Source organism: Squalius cephalus (genome assembly GCF_949319135.1).
Source record: "Squalius cephalus genome assembly, chromosome: 13".
NCBI lineage: Eukaryota > Metazoa > Chordata > Actinopteri > Cypriniformes > Leuciscidae > Squalius > Squalius cephalus.
Window position 1 is genome coordinate 1,462,788 of NC_137134.1, and position 27,410 is coordinate 1,490,197.

Consider the following 27,410-nt stretch of genomic DNA (forward strand, 5'->3'; position numbering starts at 1 on the left):
AGTCAGACCTTAGTTTCAGTAGTCATGTCAAAGCAATAACTAAATCAGCATACTATCATCTGAAAAATATTGCAAGAATTAGATGCTTTGTTTCCAGACAAGACTTAGAGAAACTTGTGCATGCTTTCATCACCAGCAGGGTGGATTATTGTAATGGACTCCTCACTGGCCTTCCCAAAAAGACCATAAGACAGTTGCAGCTCATACAGAACGCTGCCGCCAGGATTCTGAGCAGAACCAGAAAATATGAACACATCACACCAGTCCTCAGGTCTTTACACTGGCTCCCAGTTAAATTTAGGATTGATTTTAAAGTATTATTACTGGTATATAAATCATTCAATGGCCTAGGACCTCAATACATTGCAGATATGCTCACTGAATATAAACCCAACAGATCACTCAGATCACTAGGATCATATCAGCTAGAAATACCAAAGGTTCACTCTAAGCATGGCGAGTCCGCTTTAGCTATTATGCTGGAACCAGCTTCCAGAGGAGATCAGACGTGCTCCTACTGTAGTCACTTTCAAATCCAGACTCAAAACACTTCTGTTTATCTATGCATTTACTGAATGAGCACTGTGCCAATATTCGTCCGACTGTTTGTACTGTATTTTATTTTATTTTTCTAAACTGTTTTAATTATTCTTATTTCTTTTATTATTTTAATTTCTTCTATGTAAAGCACTTTGAATTGCCATTGTGTATGAAATGTGCTATATAAATAAACTTGCCTTGCCTTGCCTTTTCCTGTTTGGAATGGAATAACGAGAAATGAAAACCAGCTGGTTTATTCATTTTTTTTGTTTAGTTTAAAAAATGAAAAATGCGATTTTGGCTCGATTTTTCATTTTTCGTTTGTGGTTTACAAATCGGTTTATGGGTTCGATATTTCATTTGCACACGTGGGTGGCGCTGAAACGGCCCTTTCATCTGATTGGTCACAACGCTCCGCCTTCAGTAAGCTATGAGCTTTTCTTTCTGTCAGGCAGAATAAGAGTCAGTACGAGTGTGGCACTGACAAATGCACTTTAATAAAATAATGTCTGAAACCACCACTCACTGCTAACTACGCACAATATTTGAAGCAGAAATATGTTGCTGGTCACATAATTTGTGCTGCTGCAACTTGCAAGCAACACCATTAATGTGAGCCACAGTATATGACAGATTATTTTAGCATAATGTACTTCCCATTGATAAGTACAGAGCAAATAGTTCCGTCTCTTTGGGTAAAAGAGAAGAGGAAATAAAAATCAATTATAGGCTGAACTGTACCATGATAATATGTCCGTAAGATTAGATGTCAAAAACTGCCCTCACGCATTTGTGGATTTTGAAACACTTCTAGAGTGGACGTGCAGACAAATCCACAAATAAGTGGACTCCACTCTCCGTTTACTCAAGCCAATCAGATAACGGCCACATTGAGCTGACCAATCGTAGCACGTTCTCACTACAACCAATCACGTTAGGCTTTACAATCAGGCTGGTCTTGCCCTCAAATAACTTTGCTCATTCGTCTGCATTGGCTCAAATAGGAAGTGTAAGGCTAAGCCTATAGAATTGCTAAAGTAAAATATGTTTAAAATTTGGATTTCATTAGACCATTAGACTGTGTATCAAGCCAAGACACATTTTTATGAGCCTTTGAAAATGCTGCTTAAATTTCTGTTATGAGAACGCATTATAGAAGCGTGACGTTATTCATGATAGAACAGAAAAGCATCAATAAGTTGCTGACAAATGAATAACTGGATTCAACCTCGTGATAAAGTTTGTGTAATATAGGTGAAATTACCAGTTTTCCCAATTCTTCAGTCAAGTTTTAAATCTAAGCTCCGTGAATCGAATGATCTATAGAGAATTAAATGTTAAGTAGTATTTTAAACATTAAATCCCTGTACTATGATTCCCTTTGTTTGTAGAGAATATATAGGTGGGCTCTTTTTAAACGTGTGACATGTTGTTGCCTTTCAAGATATATCATGCATTTAATATTTCATATGAATCAGACTTAATATTCTTTTTATTGTAAAAGTTACTTACAGCATCCAAAATAAATGCAAAGATGCATTATCCACTCAAAACCCCAGTACACGCTGTTGCTCGTAATTACATCTTCAGTGCTGGTCATTTGGGCTGATATTCTACATACTATTTATGTCCTATAGCTATTTGTCACCCCGATAGTGATTTAAAAGACAAAATCATCCGTTTTGCCATTTCTTACATCGTGTCTACACTGGACAAAGCAAATGTGCAAATTATGTGTCCTCCATGTAGTTGCGTGTATAACCGCTACTTCAGAAGAAGAACGGGCATCCATTTATTATCAATGAATCATGGCGTCGCGCTGCGTCCAGTGTAGACACTATCACGAATTATGAATTTTCATGTAGCCAGCACTAGTCAATAAGGAAGTTTATAGACAAGTCATATATCTGCAGGTGAGAATACAGACGTCATGGGCAAAATGTGTTAACATTGCAAACATATTAGTTTTACATTATTTGAAACTGCTACGGCAGCAGGGAAGATAATGGGGCAATATATTTGCTTTTGATGCGCTGTGTCGCGCCGCTTGAGTGCGGTGTAGAGAGGGTGTTATGATGCTCGGGATCTGTGATGATCACAATTTGGGTGTAATCCTGTAATCCTGGGAGTTTATCCTGATAGAAATATAAAAGATGCCTTAAACTCCAACAGTCTTTTGGAAACAGGCTTTTTAACCACACAAACAGTTCAATTTGAATGAAGCGCCCATAGATTGCAGTTCCATTTCAAGGGTGCAAATATCTTCTAAATCAATCAGATTCACCGCCCGGAGTGTAAAGTCTAACGTGATTGGCTTTAGCGAGAACGTGCCACGATTGCTCTGCTCAATGTAGCCGTTATCTGATTGGCTTGAGTAAACAGTGGGTGGAGTCCACTTGCGTGAGGGGATTTACAAATGCACAAGAAGCGGTTCACAAATAAATGCCAGACAGAGTTGTGTTTGTGACATACAATACATTTGTATATATATATATATATATATATATATATATATATATATATATCACAAATTCTTTGCATTTTATTTATTTTTAAGATTTATAATTTTTTGTGAATCTCTTTACATTTGTTTGTGAATCTCATTCTATTTATTTAAAATAATGCAATAATTCTCACTTCAACAATAGGAAGAGGCACAAAGCAGGGTTGCCCCCTTTCACCTTTGCTCTTCGCTCTAGTCATTGAACCCCTAGAAGAGCTTATTAGACAGAGCAAACATTTCCATGACATTACAGTGGGAGGAGAAGATCGAGCATCATTGTATGCCGATGACGTATTAATATTTGTTTAAATCAGACCAGTCTATTCCTGTATTATTGGAATGTATTTCTTATTAAAAAAAAGTCTCTCTGGCTATAAAATAAATCTTAAGAAATCCATTGCATTACCTTTAAATATCTCTTCTTTAGAACACCTACAGTTAATCTCCACTTTCCAAATATCAGACAATGGCTTCAGATATCTTGGAATTTTTATCACAGCTTCACTTGATGATCTTATAAACAATAATTATTCCCCTCTTCAAGGTCAATTTGACAGCCTGGTGTTTACTTCCGATTTAATTTCTAGGGAGAATAAATGTAATTAAAATGAATATCCTTCCCAAGCTCTTATTTATTTCAACCTATATCTAGTTATTTAGCAGTTCAAAAACTTCAATAAACACCTTTCAAAGTTCATTTGGAATAGTTAAATGTTATTCCAAACTAATGAAGCCAAATGACAAAGGTGGGATATATTGAAGCTTAATAATTTAAAACACAGTGCAGCTATGTCTATAAAAAGACCCCATATCGGCCATATAGCAGATTTTATCTCCCTCAGCGACACTTCACGTCTCCGACTCCTCTGAAGCCTTCGCCGTGGAAATAAGCCAAAACAGCTAGAACGAGCCATTGCATACAGCGAACAGCGCCTTTCTACTCACCATAGAAGCCGCTTCTCTTCTGTGGCCGTTCTCCTGTGGCCATCCGGTGATAACACGCTATATCCTTTACTGCTGCTGTTGTGTTCGCCACTGTGACACTCAGCTTTTCTAAAGAGCAAATTTCAACGAGGCGTTGTTTCAAATGCCTCACTCTTCATGCACCTCATGCGGATCCCGCCTTCACGAGGCAGACGGGCACATGTCTCCTTCGGGGGATCGGACGAAGAACACGACGACAGCCTCTCCATTGCTGCGTCTGGGGAAGAGTGGTCGGCTCGGTTGACCCCACCCTCTCACAGTCTGATGCTAGCGCATCTTCCCTGAGGTCCACGATGCATGCGCGTGTGCTTCCACTACGCTCTCCTCTGTTGATGGCGCAGCGGAAAAGGTTATGAGAAGCTACCTCCGCTCGAGGAAGAAGTCGCCACTCATCTCTGCCCACCCACTGCTTCTGGTTGGAGATCTAGAGCGGCACACCCCTCGAAGCACTGCCGTAACACTTCAGCCCTCGCTGAACGCGCCTTCTCAGCTTCCGGCCAGGCTGCATCGGCTCTGCACACCGTGGCGGTGTTACAAGTGTTTCAGGCCAAACTTCTCCAAGCCAGAACCCTGAGGCATTCCGTGACCTGCGCAGCGCCACAGACCTGACATCAAAGAGGCGGAAAGGATGGCTTTCCTCGATTCACTTATCTCCAGCATCGGTCTCTTTGGCCCGGCTATGAAAGGGTTTTCTGAGAGATTCACCGAGGCACAGAAGTCTTCTCAAGCTATGAGACACTTCTTGCCTGAACGCTCCAGCTCTGCCTTGAGCCGCCCTAAGAGCACGCCGCCGCCTCATCCAGCGAAACCAGCGCCTCGGGTTTCTTAGCCCCGGCGCCAGCGGGTGAACGCAACACAACAAGATTATTACAATTTATTATGTCAGGTAAATGTATCATGCCAATTACATAATCAGTTCAAAGTTAATCAATACAATAACATCAAATGCTCAGAGATAAAGAGTAAAAGTAGTAACTGACTCAAGAAATACATAATGCTGAGTGTCTGAAAGAGTGAGTGAGACATTTCTTTACATACTCAGACCAAAGCAGAAACTCCTTTCACATGGAAATATTTGCTAACAATGGGAATTTGCATTCAGAGTTTACACCTTTTGAGAGCAGGATGCTGTTTGCCTGGAAGACACACCCTCCTCTGTAAACAAGATACATCTAAACTGCAGCAAGAGGAAGTCCAAAAAGCTCAGATATGTGAAACCCGAGGGGGAGAAGCTGACTATGGCTGTATGACTGTTTTAACAAATGCTGTATTTTATGTATTTAAATTTGCATGAATGCATTTGGCAGACGCTTTAACCAAAGTGACTTTCAAGGAACACATTTTTACATTCTTACCAGTTATTGCTTTCCCTGGGAATCTAACCCATGACCTTGGCATTGCAAGATCCAACGCTCTACTGTTTGATCTACAGGAGAGCTATTTACAATGCAAATGCTTCTTGCTTAGGGGAAAACCATGTGATTTCTGAAGAGTATAAATTGTGTGAGACGCACCAGTTCGTGGCCGAATCTCGTGGTGAAGACTGTTCATATTTGTTTTATGTTGATTTTTATTCTGTACTCTCCATTGATTGTGGTGATTCGTAAACTTCTCTATAACAAGTCTCAGAGTGATTTTCTTTTAAAACCTATTATCTGAACCTGGATAATCAATCCCATCGAGCCTCGAGCACCCGGATCCAGACTGAGTTTGGCTCGGACTCCCCTTGGGAATTTCTAACCAGCGGACAGCGCTCAAAACCTGAAGGTAATATCAAATCTTTTGATATGTAAAGGTTATGTAGATGTGTGATGGAAATCTTAGTCATTTAAGGGGAATGTTTGAAAGTGGGTGTCTATCAGCGGATCCCTAATATATCCACTGATAAACCGATCCGCTGATAGAAGCCTGCTTTCAAACATTCTCGTGTGTATCTGTGTAAGCACTCCGAAGTCTATCATAACCCATAGTTCAGTCTAGATTTAGTCAATGTAAGGCTGTGAAAATAAGTTATAAATTATTTATGAAATATTACAAAGTAATTACATAGACGTTCAAAGTGGATGAGCTTAAAGGAAGCACACTGAGATTAATTGGAGCAGCAACAATTCTTAATTAATAAATATATAACTAAATTTAAAGGACAATATTTTGCTAAATAAATAATCTAGGTAATGTATTAAGTTTATACATATTTTAATATGAACGGGTTAGGTTTAGGACTCTCTCCCTCTCTGGACTTGGTGATATTCTTTGGTGGTCTCATTATGTCTGCATTTTCTCTTAAAAATCATTGTCCATTACTTTGCAGAACAGCCATGGTGATCTACACAGTAAAGGCGTACACAGGAAAGAGGCATTTGGCGGGCACCACTAGCCTTATCTACATCCAACTGCGTGGCACTGAGGCTGAGAGTGAGGAACAGAATCTAAATCCCATTAAGGGGTTTTGGCAAGGATCGGTAAGTGCACCCAATTAAACCAACATTAAGCAGTTTTGGACTAAAAACAATCAGTCAATGCTACATTTAATGGAAGAAAATTGAAAGAGTGAATATAAAAGTTGTATTGAGTAATGATAAAATAAATGCATTTTTATTTACCTTAAAATTATCCACATTGAGCTGGATGGGGGGTGGGGGGTGCTGGGGTAATTCTGAGTTTTTCATGAAAAAATAACCCCATTGCTTCACTTTGCACTCAGACTGAACCTGCTCAGCCCGCGTCACGAGGGCATCATCCAGAGAGCACACAGGGTCAACAACTTTGACCCAATTCCTCGATGACTAAGGCAAGCTGTGAAAGGAAGAAACAGCCTATAGCCCAATCAATCTATTAACACTGTTTTGCCTTGGATGTTCATGGTAATCCCGATCAATTTAATTTAGGCCTAATAGCTAGTCTTTTGTTGGCCAGGCATGTTTGACAGCCATATGCTCCATACTAGTTGCACTAGTCTTATTAGTATGTATAGTCGTAACATTCCGAAAAAAATAAAATTAAAACTAGAATATTATAAAGTCACAAATTTGCGAGAACCCACATGCACACGTTAGTGAGGAAGTGCAACATGGAACATATGACTGTCAAACGTGCTTGGCCAGTAATAAAGACTAGCTATTACAATAAATTCATAGTGGTTTATCATGGATATCCAAAGCAAAACAGTGTTAATAGATTAATTAGACAGGTTATAGGCTGTTCCAATCACAGCTTGCGCCTCAGCCTCAACCATCGAGAAATAGGTTCTCATTGAACGCTGCCCCTGCGTGCTCTCTGGATGATGCCTTTGTGATGTGGGCTGTGGATTAGGTTCAGGTTGAATGCAAAGTGAAGCAATGTGGTTATATTACTGGCCAGGAACGTTTCAGTGTTTCATACTAGTTGCACTACTTGACACTGTTTTTCCAGAGTTTTTTCTTGCAAATTTGTGACTTTATAATCACAGAATATTCTGATTTTCATGGAAATTCTGAGTTTCTTCTCTGAATTTTAACCCCCCCTCCCCCAGCTGCATATCATTTTTTTTACCTACAATGGCCCTAATACGCCATTGTACATCTGTCTGTGCAGGAGCGAGAGTTTAAGATTCACTGTGAAGCATCCCTGGGAGAGCTCATAGCTGTCAAGCTCCACTCCAAGCCACTTATGGGTCTTCTTCACAACCGGTGGTTCTGCGATAAGATCTTGATCAATACGCCAGAAGGAGACGAGATTTTGTTTCCGTGCTACTGCTGGCTTGACTGTAAAGAGAGGCTCGTTTTAAGACCTGCTAAAGGTAGGCACTCCCATTTCAAGTCATGGCCAAAATTCACATTTACTGGTGTATTGAAAGTCCAGTGGTGATGTCTTGCGCATATACTGGATGTGCACACACACACACGATCAATACTTTATATATTTTTTTTTTGCAGTTGGCTTGCTTAACTCACCCAGCTGCAGCCTATATGCAAAACAGGTTAAATGTGCATGCCCAAGACCCCTGAATACAAGATCAATTAGTTGGCAGTGGAAACCCATACTTGTGATAATGCCAAATAGTGGCTGATATATTAGCAACTTACTGTATATATTAGCACTAGTGAAACAAGTGTTCATATTTAGTGCATCCTATTTCAGTAATTGTCATGGTTTTACTATAATAATTTATGTGGGTGATATCTGGAGTGTTTGGGATATAACAGAGAGTTATTACAGCACAGTGGTTATACATTTTTATTGTTACTTCCTGCATATTTGTAATGCTTTGTGACTGGTCCACCAGCCAAGCATGCCTAGCTATGTAAGCTACACACACACACTTTTCTATATTGCTGAAGAATTCCTTTAAGCAAACATTTGTGTCTTCATATGACGGAGGACGGAGGGCGGAGGGCGGTGGGAGGTGTGTTTTTTACCAAAGCACATTTGTAATCAAATTAAATTGTCTATGATAAAAAATAAAATAAAAATTTAGATTGTGAATTAATGTTGGCATTTGCATTTCAGCTTCACTTGTGTTCCAGGACACCAACCCAATAGCCCAAAGACAAAGGATGAGGCAGCTAAAGGAGCAACAAAAGTTATTTGGGTTTGTGGGCAGCACACTAATACAAGTCGGGTGTGACAGCGAAGTTTCTGAATTATTATAATAAATTCAGTGAAATTAAATTCCTTTTGTTGAAGTACAGCTGAATATTCTACCCCCAGGTGGCGTGTCTATGCTAAGGGCACGCCTCAAGTTATCGATTGCGACACTCCCCTCACTCTACCAGCTGAAGTCCAATTCTCTTACACAAAGGAAACAGAGTTTTACTCCAGTGCAGGAAAGCAGTAAGTGACCAAGTCATTTTTAACCCTCCTGCAGTGTTCATGTCTTTGTTACACACTGTTCAGTGTTCACGGGTCTGCTGGACCCAATATTGGGTTTTTAGAACAACAGAATGATACGAATTTAGGGAAACAACTGAACAGGTGTCGACTCTAATTTAATTTCAATTACAAGCAATATGGACAGTAGGCCTATTCATGGTTAATCTTTGCCATATAGGCTTCCTCTTTCAGATCGCAATTATTGGTAGCATCAGCAGGTTCCCATCAGTGTAGTTTCACTCTGCATGAAAATGAAGGAGAAGACAGATTCTCGTGCTTAAAATATATCACTGTTGCAACTTTGTCTGAGTGTTGGTGTAGTTTCGCACACTGCAGGGCATTTGTTTTTCATCGGATTAACAGGTTTTTTTACCATGTTTGCCTTCTCACCTACGATTTACACATTTCTTTTGCATCCGGGTTCCATGGATCGAAGCACCACAGGAGAGATAAGTTATATTGGTGACGTAGAGGCAATGTCCGATTAGTATGCTTTATTCAAAAATGAACTGTAATCATTTTTCAAGGATTCGCCATGTATAATCAGCTAAAAGTATAGGCTACCCAATGTAATCGTAACTTGAGAGACGCATTTAGAGAGTTCATAAGTAGTGAGCCAACGACAGCAAGCTTAACCATTTCATCATTATTGTTAGGACAATGGACTGTATCAGTGTTTTCTGTTTGTAGGTTAGCCTAAATATGGTGTGTTTTTAGTTATAGATTGCACTGGTGGAAATGCTGAATATTTATAGCTAGATTTAATTTTAAGTATGCTTTAAAGGGGTGGTTGAAATATGATTTCACTTTTTTAACTTTAGCTAGTGTGTAATGTTGCTATTTTAACATAAACAACATCTGCAAAGTTATGACGCTCAAAGTTCAATACAAAGGGAGATATTTACTTTTAAAGAAATCAATTTCTTTGGACAATTTCTAAGGACTACAGCAAACGGACGGTAGGACTACACGACATTCCTCCAGGGTTGTTGACATCACTAACCCTAAAATTTACATAAACCCCTCCTCTGGGAACACAAAATAAAGGGGGCGAGGCAATTTTCTATTGCTTTGGAGAAGAGTTGTTGTGGTAGTAGAGTGTTGTTGCCGACATTCCGTAGTTATTTTCACCCAGATTGCAAGTCCACTTTGTTCAGCCTTCCTAGGGACGGTGGAGTTAGGGATCAATGGTTACATTTTATTTTTAACTCGGTTCCTCATAATTATTATCCAAATGTTGCTCTCTGTGCTGCACATTTTACGGAGGAAAGCTTCCTCAATCTACGCGAGTTCAATGCAGGATTCGCACAACGGCTTGTCCTGAAAGATGGAGCAGTTCCAACTTTAAAAACAGAAGCTGTTGTTCATGGGCCACAACCTGTAAGGATGATTTATTTTTCGTTTTTCTGTAATAGTTCGTATTGTTATTTGTACATTGTAGCAAGGAAGTAAACAAAGGACAACGCTGTTTGGCTCCACAAACCAGTTTGCTAAATGTTAATTCATATCCGACAAACACCTACAAACTTCTGTTTAATCTCACCAGCGAACTTGGAATGTTTGTGTTTGTTGTCATTTATGTGATCAGTGTGACACTGGGCCAGCTAACCAGTCTGAGCCCATTGCGTATTTTTGAGGGAGGGGTTTCATAGAACCCGGAAATCATCAGACCGTTTTACAAGGAGGGACATAGCAGTGTAGAATAAAGGTAAAATATGTGAAAAATAATACGATTTTTCAAAAACGAAGCATGAACACATGCTACAGTGCACCCCACGAACACATGCTACAGTGCACCCCACAAACACAATCAAGCCTTTGAAAAAAGGTGTTTTACCACTCCTTTAATTAAAAAAGAACTTTGGTGATTTAAAAACATGATCCATGTATATTCAGTGTATTTTGCATGGAAGTGGATGGCATTCTGTGATGAAATGATGAAGAAGATTAAAAAGGTAAGTAAAAACAGATATTTATTAGAAGAGCAAGTCAGAGATGGTGTGAATGATGTAAGTAATGTCCAGGGATGAAATAGCACTTGGCAGCACAGGGTTAGCCCGTATTTCCGTTGGTGAGAGATGGTGATGATGACGCTGAACAGAAACCTGAAACCAGGAAGTAGCGCGGGTGACCGAAGTGCAGGACGATGACGAACACACAGGCTCTGACGATAGGCAGGAACACACGGGAAACAGGCAGGATGACACGGGAACAGGCAGGAACACACGGAACATCCAACAACGCTCTGACAAAGACAAGGTGACAACAGAGAGACTAAATAGGGTGCGTAAATAAGCTGCAGCTGGAAACTGATCAGCGGCAGTGATCAGCGGCTCCGCCCAAACACACACACACACCACAACAACATGAGAGAGGAGACAGCGAATCTATATACTGTGACAGTACCCCTCCCCCTAGGAGCGCCTCCTGGCGCTCCCAGGAGAACTTACCCGTTGATTGTAATCATCAATAAGGGAGCAGGAACCCAACTTCCCTAGCAGGAACCCAACTTCTCTCCTCCGGACCGTAACCCTCCCAGTCCACCAGGTACTGGAAACCGCGTCCCCTCCGTCTCGAGTTCAGAATACGATTGACCGAATACGTAGGTTCCCCGTCTACGAGTCGCGGCGGTGGGGGAAGCGGGGCTGGCGGATTAAGGTGAGAACGAAAAACAGGCTTCAATTTAGAGACATGAAAGGCGGGGTGAATTCTCCTGTACGCCGGAGGAAGTTTGAGGCTGACTGTCACCGGACTAATGATCTTGGTGACAGTGAACGGGCCGATGAATTTGGGAGCTAGCTTATTAGACACGGAGCGGAATGTTCATGGTAGAAAGCCACACTCTTTGACCCACGATGCATACGGGAGACTTTGACCGGTGGCGATCGGCCTTAGCCTTAGTGCGCGCACCCACCTGGAGCAGAGTCTCACGGGCTCTGGTCCATGTGCGGTGACACCTCTGGACTAAGGCGTGAGCGGAGGGGACCGCGACTTTGGAATCCAGACTCTGAAAAATTGGTAGCTGGTACCCTAGACTCAAACGGAGAGAGGCCCGTGGATGACACTGGTAACGAGTTATGTGCGTACTCAACCATAGAAAGTTGTTGGCTCCAGGATGAAGGATTCTTGGACACCAAACATCGCAACACTCTCTCCAAATCTTGGTTGGCTCGCTCGGTCTGACCGTTGCTCTGGGGATGGTAACCCGAACACAGACTGACTGTAGCCCCTAGTAATCTACAGAAATCTTTCCAAAATTTGGATACAAATTGGGACCCCCTGTCGGAGACCACGTCCATCGGGAGGCCATGTAAACGAAAGACGTGGTCTACAACAGTCACCGCTGTCTCCTTGGCAGAGGGTAATTTGAGCAAGGGGATAAAATGTGCCGCCTTCGAGAACCAGTCCACTACGGTTTAAACAACCGTCATGCCATTAGAGGGCAGGAGGGCGGTGACAAAATCTAGCGCTATGTGGGACCAGGGTCTCGAAGGGACAGACAGCGGATGGAGTAACCCATCAGGAGGTCGGTTAGATATCTTACCAATGGCACAAACTGAGCAAGCCAAAACTGCGAATGTCGCGAGCCATTAATGGCCACCAGAATCGTTGCTTTACCAAACAGCTAGTGTGGTTTACTCCTGGATGACAAGCAATGTTGAAGCAATGACCCCATTGAATAAATTCGGACCGTAACTCCTGTACAAACAATCGACTCAGTGGGCAACCGGGCGGAGGCGTTACCCCTTCTAAGGCCGACCTGACCTTTGACTCGACCTCCCATGTGAGTGTGGAGATAACTATCTTCTCAGGCAAAATGCACTCGGGAGTAACCGGGCATTCAGATGGATCAAAAATGCGAGATAAGGAATCGGGTTTGATGTTCTTGGACCCGGGGCGGTACGAGAGAAAAGTCCCCATCAAGCCTGCCTGGAGTTGAGTCTTTTAGCAGATCTAATATATTCAAGGTTCTTATGATCGGTCCAAACGATAAAAGGTACCCCCGACCCTTCTAACCAATGACGCCACTCCTCCAACGCTAACTTGACGGCCAACAACTCTCTGTTACCAATGTCATAGTTACATTCGGCAGGTGATAAACGATGGGACAAAAACGCGCAAGGATGCATCTTGTCGTCTGAGGAAGAGAGTTGGGAGAGAACTGCACCTACCCCCACCTCTGACGCATCGACCTCCACCACGGACTGACGTGATGGATCAGGGGCGACTAAGATGGGAGCCAAAACAAAGCAACTTTTGAGGTTGGAGCATACAGCCTCAGCTGTATCGGACCACCTGAACGTTGTTCTGGGGGAGGTCAAGGCAGTCAGAGGTGCGGCTAGTTGGCTGAAGTTGCGAATGAATCGCCGATAGAAGTTGGCGAACCCCAGAAACCTCTGTAGGGCCTTACGGGAATCTGGACTTGGCCAATCTACCACAGCCTTAACCTTGTCAGGATCCATACGCAATCCCTCAGAAGAGACGATGTAACCTAGGAAAAGAACAGACTGTGCATGAAAAGCGCATTTCTCCACCTTACTGTGCATGAAAAGCGCATTTCTCCACCTTGACAAAAAGCCCATTCTCTAGTAACCTCTGAAGCACTCGTCTGACGTGCTGAACATGTTCCTGGAGAGACGAAGAAAAAATCAATATGTCATCCAGGTAGACGTATATGAACTGATCATCCATGTCTCTCAACACATCATTGACGAGTGCTTGGAAAACCGCTGGGGAGTTGGATAGCCCGAAGGGCATAACCAAGTATTCAAAATGGCCCCTGGGGGTGTTAAATGCGGTTTTCCACTCATCCCCCTTCCTGATGCGAACCAAATGATAGGCGTTATATGCGAACCAAATGATAGGCGTTATGTAAATCCAATTTTGTGAAGATGGATACTCCCTGCAACCTCTCGAAAGCTGAAGACATCAACAGCAAAGGATAAGTATTCTTTATCGTGATGTTGTTCAGCTCTCGGTAATCAATACAAGGTCGCAGAGAACCATCCTTCTTTCCCACAAAAAAGAACCCCGCCCCCGCAGGAGAAGAGGAAGGGCGGATGAATCCGGAGGCTAGAGAATCAGAAATATATTTCTCCATGGCCTCCCTTTCTGGAGCAGAAAGTGAGTAAAGCTTGCCCCTAGGCGGAGACTTACCTGGGAGTAAATCTATAGCACAGTCATAGGGACGATGTGGAGGGAGAGAAGCAGCACGGGACTTACTGAACACTTCCTTCAGGTCGAGGTACTCTGAGAGCACGTTAGATAAATTCACCGTCTCCTTCCGAAAAACAGACACAGACGAACAGGCAGACACAAGACAAGACTCATGACATTGAGTATTCCATGATGAGACAGAATTGTGTCCCCAGTCAACCCTTGGGCTATGCTGAACCAGCCAAGGGTGACCGAGGACGATGGGAGCCAGGGGTGAGTCCAGGAGCAGAAATGAAATGTTCAGTGTGATTGCCAGATGTGATGAGTGTCAGAGGATTGGTGGTAAGAGTGATGGCGGGGAGTTCCTGACCATTGAGTGCACTGACAGAAATGGTGTCCTTTAGTGGAGTGATGGGTATATTGAGTGTCTGAGCGAGTGACAAGTCCATAAAGTTACCTTCCGCCCCAGAGTCCAAAAGTGCTTGGCAGACATGGGATTGGGCTGCCCACAGCAGTCTTACCGGAAGGAGAGTAGAGGATGAGGTCTTATTCACTGAGATCCCGGTCGACAGTAGCCTCCTGTTTACTGCCGGGCCCGGTCTTTTACTGGGCAGTTGTATAGGAAGTGTCCAGCTCCGCCACAGTAGAGGCAAAGACCCTGGGATCTCCGTCTCTCTCTCGTCTCCCGAGAAAGCCGAGCTCGACCCACCTGCATGGGCTCGGGATCGAAGACGGGGCTGACCGCATCACCACCGCTGGCCTGAGGGCATTCGACGCTCCCGGGATGAGGGACCGTCCAGGGCCGTTGTCCCAGACAGCTAAGTCGAGTGTCCACCCTCAAAGCCAGCTCAATAAGTCCATCAAGTTTATCGGGCAGGTCCAGGGTAAAGATCTCCTTCTGGAAGCGGTCAGCCAGCCCATGCAGGAACATGTCCCACTGCGCTTCCTCGTTCCAGTGGCACTCAGTGGCCAAGGTTCGGAAGTCAATAGAGTAATTAGAAACCGAGCGATTACCCTGACGGAGATTGGCGAGCTGCCTCTCTTCCAGCCACCGCCCTGTCGAAGACCCGTCTTATCTCCTCCGAGAGTGCCTGGAACGAGGAACAGCAGAGATTTTCGGTGGATTTCCCACACCGCCGTTCCCCACAGAGTCGCCCGTCCCGAGAGTAGCGTAAGGACGAAGGCTACCTTAGATTCCTCCGTATTGAAAGTCTGAGGTTGCAGGGCAAAGAACATGGAACATTTCGTCAGAAAAGCTCTACAGTAATTAGGCTCACCAGAGTATAACTCAGGGGTAGGCAGTCGAGGTTCGGGCTGGCGGCTGGCTGCTGGTGGAGTGGGGGGAATCGGCGGTGTGCTGGGCGCAGTGGGACGAGCAAGTTGTTGAATCTGTTGGGTCAGCTCGGACACCTGTGCTACCAAGGCCTGTACCGCTCGTCCTGTGACAGCCAGATTCTCCTCCTGTTGGTCCATTCTTGAAATGCTGCGTGACAAAAACTCGTTGAGATCAGGTGCAGGTCTACTTGCTGAATCCATTTTAGGTCAGAGCGTTCTGTGATGAAATGATGAAGAAGATTCAATTGCAAGTAAAAACAGATATTTATTAGAAGAGCAGGTCAGAGATGGTGTGAATGATGTAAGTAATGTCCAGGGATGAAATAGCACATGGCAGCACAGGGACGCTGAGGACAGCCCGTATTTCCGTTGGTGAGAGATGGTGATGATGACGCTGAACAGAAACCTGAAACCAGGAAGTAGCGCGAGTGACCGAAGTGCAGGACGATGACGAACACACAGGCTCTGACGATAGGCAGGAACACACGGGAAACAGGCATTATGATACGGGAACAGGCAGGAACACACGGGAACAGGCAGGAACACACGGAACATCCAACAACGCTCTGACAAAGACAAGGTGACAACAGAGAGACTAAATAGTAAATAAGCTGCAGCTGGAAACTGATCAGCGGCAGTGATCAGCGGCTCCGCCCAAACACACACACACACACCACAACAACACGAGAGAGGAGACAGCGAATCTATATACCGTGACACATTTGCAAATATAGCTTTGTCTTCTCGAATACAGTAATCAGTGGTTAAATTGGGCCGGGGCTCTCCGGGGCTCACCCCCGGCACATAAGCCTGCTCGTTTGTGTCCTGATGTGCCTGTTTGCAGTCAGTTGCCTACTGGAAATTATGTCACATTTGATGAAAGTGATGCTTTTGAAAACATATTTCTGATTATAAATGAAAGATTTTTGAAATGGCATGTCTATTTTGTCTCGGCTGAGCTGAGATGAGAACAATCGGAACATGGACATATTCTTGTTCAGCTGCTTAATCTCGTTGTCAGTCGACCATGATCACGCACCGCTCGCGCATGCCATGCGCATCTAGGTAGGCTACTCAGATCTCCAACACGGATAAATGTACGCAGCAATATATAATGAATGTTCCTGGGAGATCCGTAGTTGCGCGGGATGTGGAAGCGCACAAAAGTTCCAGAACCTTCAACCACCTTGAAAAAAAAAACCTCATGAGCTGCTGGCCGCCGCTGCAGCAGCAGATCAATTTTGTCAAGTTCAGCACAATGTTGGTTGTACAAAAAGTGCCCTGGCCTTGAATGACAAGGTAAGGAAAATATGTTTGGCACATTGTATGGGTCACTCTATATCATAACAAGGTAATACAATGTGTAATCAAGTGATGTCAATTCCAGCGTTATGGACGTGACATTTGCAGTAAAAACTTTAAATATAAATTCTCAGAAAATGCATTTAATATCAATATACTGAAACTGTTTATATATCCATACTCCCTTAATAAAGGAGTCCAGACATTAGAAAAATATCAGCCTACACATGCGTTACACATGCGTTTTATATTTAAAGGGTAACTAAACCCCTGGTCAGAGCCTGACTCCACGCACTGGCAATATTTGAAAAATGCTAGAAAAGTGGGCAGACCCCAGCGGAGATAGAGGGGACGAACCGTGAGCGGGGGGGCGTGCAGGTGAACGTGATTTCACCAAGTACCACATGTTCCTGGATCAACATCTTTGTTGATCCTGGAACAACTTTCCAATCAACCAATCAGATTTGACAAGTTTACAGTTTATGTCAAGTTTAGGCTTAGAACCAGGGTGAGGTGCTTCAACATCAGTGTTATTCACCTATCATTTCCTTCTGATTTTAGGGAAAAGTTATGGGTAGCGTTAGGTTTAGGGGTAGGGATAGGGTAAGGACTAAATTATGGGACAGGAATTTTACTCCGGGATCAACAAAATATGTTGATCCAGGAACATGTCTTACTTGGCAAAATCACGGTGACCGGGGCGTGCACCCGAGACCTGCTGTCAGACTCTCTAAAATGGAGAGTGATTCACAGGGGTCGCAAGACGATGTAAAGTACATGCATCTGATGAGTTTTATCGAGTTGATGTCAATAGCGCACGCTCTCTATAGGCATATTCATATTTTGCTTTGTGAAAAAATCCAGCAAAATGCGCCGGCGCGTTTGTCGACCCCAGAGGATTAACTTTAGCCAAACCATAAATTGTGATTAAAATATATATGATCACTCACATCAAGACGCCGCTGCAGTGGTGGAGTCCATGCAGGAGGAGCAGCGTTTGGCACTGCGTCGCTTTTCAGCGCGAGCTGTGTGGAGAAGCCCATTTCCACCTCTATTGCGTTGGAGAAGCAATCCCGCATAAAATGCAGGTTTCACACTCACGGTCTTCCAGGCCAAGTGCATGCAACCACTGGCGCCTAATTTTCAAGTCTGCTGGAAAGCTATGCAGTCCAGCAGTGCTGTTGCAACCAGCAACACTACACCTACGTACCCTCCTGCCCACTGTACTAAATACAGATAAATCTACGCTAGCTCATACCAAGGGTGTGGTGAGCTCGTACCAGGGGCGTGGTGAGCTGGAACCTGCTTACGTCACCTGCCACCGCTTACGTCACGTACCACCACAAACATCCAATAGTAAAATTCAACTGCAGTAGCCACCGTTCAACCTGAAGAGGGCAGCACTCAGACGTTTTTACACCATATATTGTAAAATTAAAACACTTTATACCCAAATGTCAAAAAAGTTACTCGAATCAATGAACAGCACTAATAAAGCCCCATTCTTACAGATCATTAACTAAAAAAAGTTGGTTTAGGGTTTAGTTATCCTTTAATATGAGGGAAATAGGCTACACATAATGTAGACGTGACACAAAAAAATCTTTAACTTTTAGGTGGCAAAATATTTTTTTGTAATTCTGTGAATTACACTGCAAACCAAAGTACTACCCACCGGATACTCTTCACAGAACATAAGATATTCATTTTATTATATTTTTCATGTTCGCATTTATGAGGAAAAAACAATGTTACGAACGTGAGTGCTCTAGAGCTGAAAGCGGCACTAAAAGACTGTTTAAAACTCTCACAGAGACCTCAAACAGAAAGCACAAAGCCTTTCTTTAAAATGAATTTCGTTTTGTATTAATTGCATCTTAATTTTATTCAATGTTTCATCAACCAATTGCCTGGATTTAATAAATAAGAAAAATATAGCAGACATAAACATGACACGGCGCGTGAACTGGAGCGCGTCTCATAAATGAACCGAAACTCAGCGTATAAGGTAGCCTACTTGCCTGACAGACCTGAGAAATATATCTATAGAAATGTCTTCTTTTGAACAGAACAATTCAAAACGAAAGAAAACAGACTGCTGCTTGTGTAATCCGTGTGAAATGTGCATTTCTCTCTGGCGCGTTCACTACTGCGAAGATCGCGATTCAGCATCGTCAACTTCATTTATGCAGGGCACTGACACAGAAAACACTTGTTTATTAATAAACAATTGAAATGTCTCCTTTTACATATTCATAATCATTACTTTTGTCGGTTCTTTGTGACAGATTTTAGATGCATTATTGACAGCGCCACCATTACATGTTACATGAACGCGTCACCACCGCATCAGCATCCAAAAACATGGAGATTTTTTTCAATCCCTGTTTTGGCAGGGAAAAACTGAGCAGAAAATGTAACGAAAATGTAACGAAACGTTGTAGAAATGTAGTGGTAGAAAGTATAATAATTGCTGCAAAATGTAACGAAGTAAAAGTCAAAAGGCTATGCACTATTGATTCTAAGTAAAGTACAGATAGGCTACGTGAAAAATGTACTTAAGTAACGAAGTATTTGTACTTCGTTACATTCCACCACTGCTGATTAACAGTAATGTAAATGCTAAATGTCCTAATACCTGTTGATACTACAACAATGCAAAGTATTATGCTCTTAACTTTGCAGTTTTTCACATATCATGTAAAACTCAATTTCTCCATTTCTTTGCACAAAACTCTCCAGAAAGTGCCATTTAATGGTTTATTTTTCAAAAAAAATTCACGGGGGGGGGGGGGGGGGATTACCCCCGGACCCCCCTAGGGAGAGCCCCCACACATAACCAATCCCAATTTAATCCCTGACAGTAATGCTATAATATCTAATAGTAACTGCAAAGATGCTCACAACTAAAGCTAGGATGGACCATAGGTAGTATATCAAGGCTAGTTACACTATTAATGTTTGCACTGTGTACCTGTGTATTCTTTGTGTGCAGGTTAGCTGCTCTGATGCTAACTGGATTAGCTAACAGCAGAAAATCATGGGAAAGCATTCACCAGCTGGAAGCAATCCTTTGTGAAAGAGTGAAAACCATTGGTACTCATCTTAAATGAATGAACTGTTCAAAATGTCTGTATTGCAAATAAAGTACAGTCTGTACTGTAGCATATGTTCTGACACAGCATGCTTTGCAGAATACTGTCAGGAGCACTGGGATGAGGACGAGTTCTTTGGCTACCAGTTTCTGAATGGCCTCAATCCCATGATGATCCAGCGCTGCTCAACTCTGCCCGAGAATTTCCCCGTCACAGATGACATGGTCAAAGACACCCTAAGAGGGAGCAGCTTGGAGCAGGAGATGGAGGTACGCTACTTGCAAATGGCAATGATTTGGAATGACTGGGTCTGGTTTGCTCTGGTTTTGTCTAATTTCCTGGGTTTCTTCATTATTTGGTGTGGGTAACACTTTATAATAACGTTCAGTTGTAAGTCATTTATAAGTGATTAGTTAATGATGAACTAGTCATTTACAGAACATTCATAAATGAGTAGCAAGTGATATACTAACATTTTATGTATGTTTTGTAAATTCAGTTACAAGTCATTTACTAGTGATTAGTAAATGATTAACTAATTATTTACGAAACATGACTATGCGTTCATAAATGATTAGTAAGTGATATGTTAATTATTGGATGTATGTTTTGTAGATTCAGTTATAAGTAATTTACAATTGATTAGTTAATGATTAACTAGTCATATACAAAACATGAATGCGTTTCATAAATGTTTAATAAATGTTTGTTTTTTTGTATATATGTAGCAATTAGAGGGTGCAAAAAGTGTTGTAAATGCCTTGAATACACATACAGATCATTTGTAGGTATATGTAACACATTTACAAGTGATGAATAGTTTACACTTTAGATTAGGGGATGCAGAAAGTGTTGTAAATGATTTACAACACTTTCTGCATCCCCTAATCTAAAGTGTAAACTATTCATCACTTGTAAATGTGTTACATATACATTCGTAGATAACATTCGCAGACCTTATGCCTTTTTGATTCTTGAAGTGGTAATCTACAAATGAAGTGTAAGACATTTACAAGTGATGAATAGTTTACACTTTAGATTAGGGGATGCAGAAAGTGTTGTAAATCATTTACAACACTTTCTGCATCCCCTAATCTAAAGTGTAAACTATTCATCACTTGTAAATGATTTATTCATGCGTTTACACATCTATAACAGGTGTTGAACACTGTAGTGTGTACTGTAGTGTAAGTGCAGACTGGTGAGGGTATAGACGGCTGTCTTCTCTGAAACACATGCAGTCTTTAACCACTGTGCACCTGATGTGAGCAAAACATGCAAAAAAAATGTAACATCATTTATTAAACATTTATGAAATGCATAGTCATGTTTAGTAAATGATTAGTTAATCATTAACTAATCAATTGTAAATGACTTATAACTGAATCTACAAAACATATAATGAACATATCACTAATTAATCATTTATGAATGATTAGTCATGTTTTTAAATGATTAGTTAATCATTAATCAATTGTAAATGACTTGTAACACAATTTACAAAACATACATAAAATGTTAGTATGTCACTTGCTACTCATTTATGAATGTTTTGTAAATGATTAGTTCATCATTAACTAATCACTTATAAATGACTTACAACCCAGAAAGGGAACATCTTCCTGTCTGACTATGAGATGTTGGACGGGCTGGTGGGGAATGTTGTCAGTGGCAGGCAGCAGTATCTCACGGCTCCCCTGGTCCTGCTGTACTGCAACCCTCATGGCATGATGCTGCCCATCGCCATTCAGGTGCGTAACTTGCATCTGGAGTGCAGAAATCCACAGGTTATGAATAAAACCTCGGCTCTTTGAGGGAGAACACAAGACATCACGCTGTATGGGATATCGCTCCTTGAGCATGTAGAGGGATTAGAATTAGCTTCAGCTAGGAAATGCTCAAGAAGCGATATCCCAGGGTGACATCGAAGTGCTTTGACCTAAAAGAGAAGTACCTGAGGACCTGGGCATGAAATGTGTGTGTGTGTGTGTGTGTGTGTGTGTGTGTGTGTGTGTGTGTGTGTGTGTGTGTGTGTGTGTTTGTGTGTGTGTGTGTGTGTGTGTTTGTTTGAGGGTTATTTAATTAAATACAGATGAATAAATCTTGAAAGATGAGGTAAATAACTGAATTATTACAAAGAAACAAAGAAAAGGTGATATGTAATGTACAACTGATGAGTAGGCAATCATATCTAAATGATTAAACGTTAAATAAATATTTTTTTAAGATGTCAATATCTTTATAGAGTAATTATGACAGATGCCGTGGAAATCCTCTCTCATTTTCTTAAATAAGAGAAAAATAATAACCCAGATTCCCTCAGAATCCGTTTGTACCATTTTCATGGATGCTCAAATGTAATCTGCACAGTTAAGGCAACAGCCCAGCAAAGACAACCCCATCTTCCTCCCAACGGATTCAAAGGCCGACTGGATACTGGCCAAGATCTTCGTCCGAAACGCAGAGTTTGGCGTGCACGAAGTCAACTTTCACCTGCTGAGGACTCACCTGCTGGCGGAGGTGTTCACCGTGGCCACGTTGCGCAATCTTCCCTCTCCACACCCTCTCTACAAGGTACTGATTCTGTCGCATTTGACGTGTAAATGGTGAGGGCTCATAGAAAAACAGGGGCAAGTTCCAGACATGCCACAACCACAGAGAGAGAGTGAGAGAGAGAGAGAGAGAGAGAGAGAGAGAGAGAGAGAGAGAGAGAGAGAGAGAGAGAGAATGAGAATGATAGCAAGTTAAATAATATATGTTACTTCTATACTATTTGACGTTGATGGCAGGGGAGTTTTTCAGCTGTAGTCTGTGGTCACAGCTGTTTATTATACCTCAGAGATGTGGCTTTGTGAAAAAGCCTGCCCTTCATTATTCGCCTTTTGGAGAGTGGGACTGACTCATCTATAGCCTGTGGACACAGACTACACAAACCATTGGGTACATGAGGGGTCACTAATGTCTTACTCAAACCCATTCACCTCCCTGTAACAATTCTCACCCTACCAACAATTCTAACCCTAATGTAAAAATAACTGGAATGGAACATAGGGAGTCACCTACAAAAGCAGGCTTGCAGGTACAGGTACACACACGCAGGTGCAATAACGCACACACTCACAGACAATAAATTAAAATGAATTCTTCATTCATATATTTTTATCTTCAAAGAATGTGAAGGCAGTGAATGCTAATCTCTTACATACTTTTCCTTCTGTAGCTCCTCTTTCCCCATATGCGATACACACTCCAGATCAACATCATGGCCCGGAAGCAACTGATATCCAAGGATGGGGCCATTAGCAAGGTATGCATATGTCATGGTTAAAGAGGCACTAAAGGTTCAGTTTTCAATTACAATCTTAATACACCTTTTGTTGAATTCAGTTCACTATCCTATGTACCTGCAAACATATCTTGTAAGATTGGTAAAAAACAACAACAACAAAAAACAATGGCTCTTTAATGTTTTCTGTGATGACTGGCTTCTTGAATAATCTACTCTTACTAAATTTATTCTTTTTTTATTGAAATTTTGGGGAAATTATTATGGGATTTGAGGTGACAGAACTTTGTTTATACAGTAGCCTTTGACCTAACTTTATGTCATGTCTTCTCTCCATTATTGATACCACTCTTAGTATGCAGGAGTAGGTGGAAAGTCATTGGAAAAGTTGCTGAAGCGTGCTACTGCCTCCCTGACCTACAGCACCCTCTGTCTTCCCGATAACATCTCTGAGAGAGGCCTGGAGACTGTGCCCCAATACTACTACAGAGATGATGGGATGAAACTGTGGGATATCATCAACAAGTATGACTACCAGTGGAGTTTAATCTAGTGTTTTATTGATAGGCATTATGTTTTCTACTCTCTCTCTGTGTGTGTGTGTGTGTGTGTGTGTGTGTGTGTGTGTGTGTGTGTGTTACATAATACATCCAGTTTTTAGGGCTGAACTAATACATCCTGTTGCACATTCTGATTCATATTTCAACAAATACAGTGTCAATAATACAGCTTCATGGGTTTATTAGTTAGTGAGCACATGCTGTACATGTTCTGTGTTGTAAGTCACTTTGAATAAATTACTGCTTAAGAAATAAATGCAAAGCAAATCTACCAAAAAAAGTAAACCTGGAAAACATCTGACTGTGAGTTTGCTTACAGGCTTGTTGCAGCTTTCTTGTCACTCTACTATCAACATGATGAACACGTGCAGAAGGACACAGAGCTGCAGCGTTGGATCAGTGAGATATTCACCAATGGCTTCCTGGGAAGAGATTCCTCAGGTCTGTTATCAGGGCTGTTGCAGTTGAAGATGCTGCAAGTGACATGTCACTTGACCTGCGGTGCGCTTGAGGTATTCTGAAAAGTTGAGATTTTTTCATCTCGCTGCACCTGGAAAAAATGAGCGCATTGCTTCAATTGACATAACAACCTACATTTGAAATAACAAACTCAAGCACGCAAAAGACGCAATATGTGAATGTCCCCTCGGCGAGCTACCTCCATTCAGGCCACAAGCTACTGGTAGCTCGCGAGCGACGTGTTGGAGACCCCTGGTCTAGACCAATGCGTATGCATTTCCAACCGAAATTGTTGCCATCTCAGAACATTTATTCCAACAAAGGTTTCCTTTTTTTCTTTTTTTTGTGCTCTTTTGTAAACCCCACTGTAATTCACTCTTTCATAGCAAATAATTGAACCAGGTCAATAGTCAAAATTAGTTTGGTTTATGGTTCCACTCTCCATTTTTGTGTGTGTGTGTGCGGGTGCGCGCACATGTACAAACATCCTAAACTGAGTTCCCCACCGAAACAGCCTTTCATTCTTCTTCACAGGAATACCATCATCTTTTCAGACATTGAAAGAGCTTATCAAGTTTGTCACCATGGTGATCTTCACTGCATCAGCCCAACATGCCGCTGTAAACAGTGGACAGGTCAGTTAGTACAAGTCAATTCACTTCCAATCACACAGAGCCATTAAAGCTGCAGTCCGTAATCCTGATCTCATACACTTTTTCTCAAATCAAGCAAATTGCTCCACACATTCCTCTAGCTGTACGATCAGTGTCACGTGTTCATGTGTTTTGATTCATGTGTATAGTTCTGTTTTAGTGTTTTGCGGTCTGTGTGTTAAGCCGAGCCCACACGGTGTGATTTTGGCCACGATTTGGCCGTCTGAGACAAATTTAGCAAAACCTAAAAGATTCCTCTGATCCTTGGCTTAAATCTGAAGTCTTTGATCGTTAGTTTAAAGCTTAAATCTGAAGTTTGACATGTTCACCAACAGCCGACTAATGACCGTTGCGATCACATTTTACCTCAGACAAAATTCTGACAGTATCAGAAGATCAAGCAACAATCGTAAAGGCCGGGTGCACAGTGTGCATTAGTTTACCCCTAATTTCCCCCAACTGCGAAACGGCTGCGGATCCGCTCCGGAACGGTGGCGGAGTCAATAGGTTTCCATTACTGACTGCGGAACGCCTGCGCTCCGACTCAGCCCTCCAGCGCAGATACGCAGAGCTTCTATTTTTGCCGGATGCCGGAGAGCTCCGCAGCAATTCAGCACTTATATCGCACGATCATACGAGAATTCGCGAGATCTCGTGGGTCCTCGTGACTTCAGCTGTCAGTCATGGCCGCAGTCGTTCCACAACAAATCCGGACCTGGTGGGTATTGAAGGACGGCGGAGCACGGAGCCGACACGCAGCGGAGACGATCCGCAGCCGTTCCGCAGTTGGTGGATATCCGGGGTCAGTCTTCCTCCAATCCTTGCCTGTGTTTCTCCTTGGTTATAGATTTCATTAGAGTCCTTAGTTCAGGTGTGTCTTGTTAAATAGTCTCATTAGTTCCTCTGTTTGTGGTGTACTTAAGCCCTGTTTAGTGCTGACCATTTGTCAGTTCTAACATCTTGTTTAGTTGGTTGCTCCCGTTCCTGAGCTTGTTCCCATGCCTGAGATTCTATTTTGTGAAGATTTGAGTTTGTTCTTGAAATTAAATTTTAAGACTGCTGCACTTAGATCTTGTTTCATCTCTACTGCAACCTACAGTGACATTCAGTGTTTGAGCTCAAAAACCCTCTGTTGTCCTGGCTTTGAGAACGGGAAACAAACATAGTGGTTGGGACCGAGCTATATACAATCCCAGCTAATCAAGCTTCAGCAGCATTAAGGGGAGGGTTTTCACTAGATTAACTATTTCAGACTCTGTTTTAAACTGTTTTCTGTTATTACATTACCTCAAGATGCTTCAACACTCTAGGGCAGCGGTTCTCAAAGTGTGGGGGTGCACGGAAAACAGACGTTACAATGGCTTTCAAGTGTGTGAATAGCGGTTGGCGCTCTGCCTTTACAAAGTGGCACCGAACACCAATTCCACTGAATCGTTCTTCTTAAGACTGTTGACTTGTCACCAGATTTTTTGTGTTTAAGGGGGGCATGACTAAAAAAATTTGAGAACCATTGCCCTAGAGCAAGTAGCCCAGGACGACAAGAAAAACCTGTCCATATCCACTTTCCATGGCCTAAGTAATGTGAATTATGTTCTTGTTATTCTTTATGAATATTTGGCTTCACAATATATCACATTTTTCACCAATTCTTTCCCCCCAGTATGACTTTGGCGGCTGGATGCCTAACTACCCCACTGCCCTCCGAAAGCCCCCTCCCAAGGAGAAAGGCCAAACCACTGAGGACGCGATCCTGGAGACCCTACCTGATGTGGGCACGACGGTGAATGGGATGGCTGTCCTGAAACTCCTGAGCAAGGACTCTGCAGACCATGTGAGTTTTACACCTTCATGTTAAAAGACTGCAATTAAATTTTGCTGTGAAAAATGTAATGGTGTTCTTGCGTATGTCATCATATTACTCTGGATGACAATGGCTTACTTACACTGCTTTCATTCCTCTAGTTTGCATTACCTGACTGTTACATTACAAAAGAGATTTAGCAAACTGTAAGCATAGTGTTGCAGTGGGCTCTTACAGAGTATTAGTGTGCTGTCATACGCACTGTGGTAAACATTGTTATAAACATGTTTCTTATCAACATGTTATTTACAATTACAATCTTGATACCCTGTCCGTAGTACCCTCTGGGACATTTCCCAGAAAACCTGCATGATGAAGAGGTCCCTTGCAAGCTCATTGGAGATTTTCAAAAGGATCTGAGGGAGTTGTCAGATCTCATCGAGAAGCGGAACAAGACGTTGGAGCTTCCCTACACCTATCTGAACCCCAAAAATGTGGACAACAGTGTAGCCATTTGAAAGGATACAGTAGTCCTTCTTAATACATTTGTCTTTCTATTAATAGCTTTGTCAAATATAAAGACCATAGCAAAAAAGACCAAAATATCTGTCTCATTTGATAAATTAAAGTGAGTCATGGATGTTGCCTTTCAGAGAAAATAAACAATGTGAAAGGCATTGCTTAATGTGTGGTGCATTTTTTTTTTAACTTGTTGGTTCTGAGATATGTTTTTAGAGCTGTGGTGCCATCTATTGACATTAATCAGTACAATCCTGCAATATTAAACATTGCGTATGTGGGTCCTGCCAGTTAATAGGGAAAATAGAGACACCAGAACTATACTTAACACTCGACTACGCCACCCGGAATACACCGGGAAATAT

At 42.2% G+C, this 27,410-nt stretch overlaps 1 protein-coding gene across 2 annotated transcripts; it reads left to right on the forward strand.

Annotated features, from left to right (window-relative positions):
- The first annotated feature begins 5,549 nt into the window (after positions 1 to 5,549).
- On the forward strand, positions 5,550 to 27,202 carry LOC307170294 (hydroperoxide isomerase ALOXE3-like). Of its 2 annotated transcripts, none has more exons than XM_079891380.1 (15): positions 5,550 to 5,794; positions 6,339 to 6,489; positions 7,601 to 7,805; positions 8,516 to 8,627; positions 8,717 to 8,839; positions 19,668 to 19,768; positions 19,867 to 20,036; positions 21,375 to 21,518; positions 22,138 to 22,341; positions 22,988 to 23,074; positions 23,409 to 23,578; positions 23,933 to 24,054; positions 24,607 to 24,707; positions 26,386 to 26,556; positions 26,865 to 27,202. In XM_079891380.1, the coding sequence occupies exons 2-15, from the start codon at positions 6,346 to 6,348 to the stop codon at positions 27,042 to 27,044; spliced, it is 2,034 nt and encodes a 677-aa protein (XP_079747506.1). In that variant the 5' UTR covers positions 5,550 to 5,794; positions 6,339 to 6,345; the 3' UTR covers positions 27,045 to 27,202. The 2 variants fall into 2 exon arrangements, with proteins under 2 accessions (XP_079747506.1, XP_079747507.1); XM_079891381.1 differs by having other exon boundaries at positions 8,516 to 8,597.
- The last annotated feature ends 208 nt before the right edge of the window (positions 27,203 to 27,410 follow it).